This window comes from Myotis davidii, unplaced genomic scaffold, assembly GCF_000327345.1.
Source record: "Myotis davidii unplaced genomic scaffold, ASM32734v1 scaffold958, whole genome shotgun sequence".
Classification (NCBI taxonomy): domain Eukaryota; kingdom Metazoa; phylum Chordata; class Mammalia; order Chiroptera; family Vespertilionidae; genus Myotis; species Myotis davidii.
In genome coordinates, this window is record NW_006289714.1 from 715,607 (window position 1) to 720,625 (window position 5,019).

The 5,019-nt window shown below is 36.9% G+C and overlaps 1 protein-coding gene across 1 annotated transcript in view; it reads left to right on the plus strand.

The window, feature by feature from the left end:
• Positions 1–244: 244 nt before the first annotated feature.
• The window catches only part of HPGDS (hematopoietic prostaglandin D synthase), a 19,617-nt gene continuing 14,842 nt past the window's right edge, over positions 245–5,019 (plus strand). The window contains exons 1-2 of the mRNA XM_015563000.1: positions 245–381; positions 3,204–3,296. Of these exons, the coding sequence (XP_015418486.1) occupies positions 249–381; positions 3,204–3,296 (226 nt within the window). The 5' untranslated portion in view covers positions 245–248. The remainder of the gene's footprint in view (positions 382–3,203; positions 3,297–5,019) is intronic.

A 5,019-nucleotide genomic window follows, 5' to 3' on the forward strand; every position in this document is an offset into this window, starting at 1 on the left:
AATTAAATTTGGTTATTTCACTGGAATGTTCCAGCTAGTTCTTAAAAAGAGTCCTGATGTTATTTCAAGTCATCCCATATATTACTAGGATAGTGATTTATAATTATGGTTTTGAAATATCTTTTAATATCTCCTGTTATCTCAAAAGATGCCATAAAGTTTTCAAAATGTCCCCAAAGAAAAATGTTGGACATCTCTAGAGGGCTGTAAAAATAATCCCTCCACTTTTCTCTTTCCAGAATTACACAATGCCAAGCTACAAGCTCATTTATTTTAATATGAGGGGGAGAGCAGAAATTATTCGTTACATATTTGCATATTTGGACATAAAGTATGAAGACCACAGAATAGAACAAGCTGATTGGCCTGAAATCAAACCAAGTAAGTAGCACAAATAATAGTTGATGAAAATGTAGTGAAAATATTTTTCCAGAATGTTTTCTTTCTTCAGGGAAATGAAAAACTAAAGAATTTTAATCTCACATAGCTTTATATTGAGAAACAGCAGTTCAGGCAAGCTAAGTAAATGCTGTGTGACCAAAAAAATTTCCTATTCGAGGTGAAAATACAAACACCAGAGAAAGAGAATATAAAGATAAACCAATACGTCAGAAGAGCTGAAATGGGGATACTGAAGTCAATTTTTTTTTATCCTCACCTGAGGATATTTTTCCATTGATTTTTAGAGGCAATGGAAGAGGGAGGGAAAGACAGAGAGAAATATTGATATGAGAGAAACACATTGATTGGTTGCCTCCTGCACCGACCCCAACCAGGGCCCAGGCCTGGGAGGAGCCTGTAACCGAGATACGTGCCCTTGACTGGAATCGAACCCGGGACCTTTTGTCTGCAGGCTCACGCTCTATTCACTGAGCCAAACTGGGTAGAGCTGAAGTCAATATTCTTGACAATTAGAGTTGCTACAGATCTCTATGTTTTCACAGTGGATCAGATGTGCTGCTCTAACAGAAAACCAGACTCCAAGTGGCTTAAATAATAATTTTTTAAAAAATGAATTGTATCACAAAACTGAAAACCCAGAAGTAGAACAGGCTTCCAAAGATGGCTTTATTCATTTCCTCCTCTGTGTGTTGGCTGTATCATGAGGCTGGTAGCCATGTGCTTACTGCAATTCCAGCCACACAGCCTTGAACAGCAATGCTAAGAGGGTATATGAGAAAGAGTAAGGGAGAGAACTGCTCCTTAAGTGTTTCCAGAAGAATAAAGAAAAACTTTCCCAGAAGCCCTCAGCAAATTCCCCATGTCTTGCTGGCACAAACTGAGTCACATGTCCATTTCTGAATCAGTCACTGGCAAAGGGGATGGGGAGAACCTGAGAACCACCCAGTCCCCCTCTGAAGTTGGGGATGGAATCAATTTCTATGAGGCATGTGACTATATAAGAGGGGGGTGGATATGAAAACAAAACTGGGATCTGTTTGACCAGAGAAAAGAGCAAATGGACAAATCAGTCGGGTAACCCAATCAAAACATGCAACTTAGCACTGAGGACAATGGGGAAGAATTGGAAATATCATTACATTTAACAAACAACAGTGTGTGGTTCTCAATAAGCTGCAAGTCATCCTCTGTAAGATGTTTGCCATGTTATCTAGAAATATTAAATACTAATTACACCTAAAATCCACATATTTATCTCTGGATTATTATAAAATCACATAAGGATGAATTTGAAGAAAATAACTATTGGGTCCTTGAAGACTAGCTGGCACTTGGTAGATACTCTACAGCCTCTGTTGCATTTAATTTATCTAGCATGCCTACATGGGATATATTATTATTTTTATTCTATAATTGGGATAACTGAAGTGCACAGAGTTCAGGTAATTTTCCCAAGTTCACAGCCCTGGCAATTTTGAAACACAGGCCAATTTCATACTATGACCTGAGCTTCTTGTCTTAGATACTGCTGACAGCAATAACACTGTGGTAAATGGGATGTAAACAATAAGTATTGCGAGGTGCCTTTGGGAAGCATGAGTTCCTTAAAAGCCACTCTTTGTTATCAGAGAATTCTTCTCTGGTGGGGTAGAATATTTTGTTTTCTGTTTTCATGAAAATTTGCCATTGATGTCTACACATTTCTTCCAATATCAGAATTTTTATATGGGGTTTTTCATTCTGTAGACATAAAATAGGTGAACATTAATTCTACCATTAAGTCAAGAGGTAGAGATAATACATTTAAAAATGTCAGCTTTTAGATACGGTTTTAGATTTTTTTAGTGCCTCATACCCTATTTTACCTTAACGTTTCATTGTTTTTGAAAAATGGAATTGCTGGATTTTCTTAATATTTTAAAAAATATTTTTATAGAGTTGAAAGGGATCTTAAAGTTTATGATAGTTAGGATATGGTGTCAAATAACAGAGACCGAATACAAAAATGATTTAAAGAGGATAAAAATTTATATCTTTTGCATAAAAGCCCACATATATACACTATAATTGTTTTTCAATAAATATGGGAAAGCAATAAAATACTAAAATGGTTATAATTATGTAGTAGAACTATTTTTATTTATCTTCATTTTAGAAGCTTTCTATAATATATATTGCTTTCTGACAAAAATATAATAGGTTTGATAACAAAACAAAGTAGGGCTTACAGACTAAATATTAATATGATATCTGCTATGAGTCTGTCCTATGTTTGTACAAATATGCTTGCTGCCTTACCATATACTTCAAATAGTCCCTCATCAAAAAGAGAATTTTGCTAAATTCCTTACCATAATTCAACATGTGAGTCAAGCTCTCCATATTACTCAGACTATGGTTCTAAAGAATAATTAATGTGATCTCTGATTAAGGCCTCAAAAATTAATGAAGCTTTAAAAAAAAGTGTTTTTTTTTTTAAATTAAGTAGTAAGCATATGTAAGTACTAGTATATGAGATAATGCATGGTATAATATAGAGTTAACTGGGTTTTCGACCTGGTTCTGTCATTAACTGTATAGAAGGTCTTCTAAAAAACAACTCTATTTAAAAAGAACAACAACAAACTTGTAAAATGTAAAGATTCCACTTGAGGATGCTTAATGTCTCTTTTAAAATAAATATTCAAGAATTCCATGACTTTAAAATCATGCCTTGTTTCCACAATTATCAGTAAAAAATTGGAGTATTGTAATACTTGATTTTATTATGGAAGTTGATTCTTTCCTCTTTTTATTTTAAGCTCTTCCATTTGGCAAAATCCCCATTTTGGAAGTTGATGGACTTAATCTTCACCAGAGCCTAGCAATAGCGAGATACTTGACCAAAAACACAGGTAATATGTGTATTGTGTTTTTAAGATTTTTGATGACTGACAAAAAAATTAGTCCTGGCCGGTGTGGCTCAGTGGATAGTGCATTGGCCTGTGGACTAAAGGGTCCCAGGTTCGATTCCGGTCAAGGGCACATACCTTGGTTGCAGGCTCCTCCCCAGCCCGGGCCCTGGTCAGGACTCATACAGCAGGCAATTAATCGGTGTGTTTCTCTCACACCAATATTTCTCTCCTGCAACCCAGGTATATGCCCTTCACCGGAATCGAACCTGGGACCTTTCAGTCCACAGGCCGACGCTCTATTCACTGAGCCAAACCGGTTTCGGCCAAGTTTATTTTTTAACCAAAATAATGTGTATATAAAATTTATGTTGCACTAACACATATTTCAACAAATGAAATTCTTTGCAAGTTTAGAAGAGATGGAGATTCCTTCTGACTATGAAAGTTTGACTTTGAAGTGGAAATGACATTTGAGTTGAGCTTGAAGGATCCCTAGAATTTCCAAAGGAAGACTTGGACTTGGGCAGTGTTTCCCAGACTGTGTGTGCATCAGGATAGCATGGAGGCTCATTAAAACTCAGAATGCTCAGCCTTGACTGCAGAGATTGTGACTCAATCATCCTGGGGTAGGACCCAAAAGTTTGCATTTTTAACAATTTCCTCGATGATGCTGATGCAGCTGGTCCATGGACTTCATTTGGAGAATCTTTGGGCTAGAACACTCCAGGCAGAGAGAATATGAAAAGCACTTTAAATTTGCAGAGTTGCCCTAGCTGGTTTGGCTCAGTGGATAGAGTGTGGGCCTGCAGACTGAAGAGTCCCAGGTTCGATTCCAGTCAAGGGCACATGCCTGGGTTTCCAGCTCCATGCCCAGTAGGGGGCCTGCAGGAGGCAGCCGATCAATGGTTCTCTCTCATCATTGATGTTTTTATCTCTCTTCCTCTCTGAAATCAATAAAAATAATTAAAAATTTTAAAAGAATTGTAGAGTAGAGTAGCAGAAAAAGAAACCGATAGAAAAAAAGATTGGGATCTGGTTAGAAAGATTCACAATATGGATGTCATTTCTTTTTTTTTTAATTAAATCTTTATTGTTCAGATTATTACAGTTGTTCCTTTTTCCCCTCCCATAGCTCTCCTCCACCCTGTTCCCACCCTACCCTCTGCCCTTACTCCTCCCTCTGTCCTCATCCATAGGTGTACGATTTTTGTCCAGTCTCTTCCTGCACCCCCCAGATCCCTTTCCCCCAAGAATTGTCAGTCCACTCCCTTTCCATGCCCCTGGTTCTATTATATTCACCAGTTTACTATGTTCATCAGATTTTTTATTCACTTGATTTTTAGATTCACTTGTTGATAGATGTAATTGTTGATCATAATTTGTATCTTCACCTTTTTCTTCTTCCTCCTCTTCTTAAAGGATACCTTTCAGCATTTCATATAATACAGGTTTGGTGGTGATGAACTCCTTTAGGTTTATTTTTTATCTCTGAAGCTCTTTATCTGACCTTCAATTCTGAATGATAGCTTTGCTGGGTAAAGTAATCTAGGTTGTAGGTTCTTGCTATTCATCACTTTGAATATTTCTTGCCACTCCCTTCTGGCCTGCATAGTTCCTGTTGAGAAATCAGCTGACAGTCATATGGGTGCTCCCTTATAGGTAACTAACTGCTTTTCTCTTGATGCTTTTAAGATTCTCTCTTTGTCTTTCACTCTTGGTATTT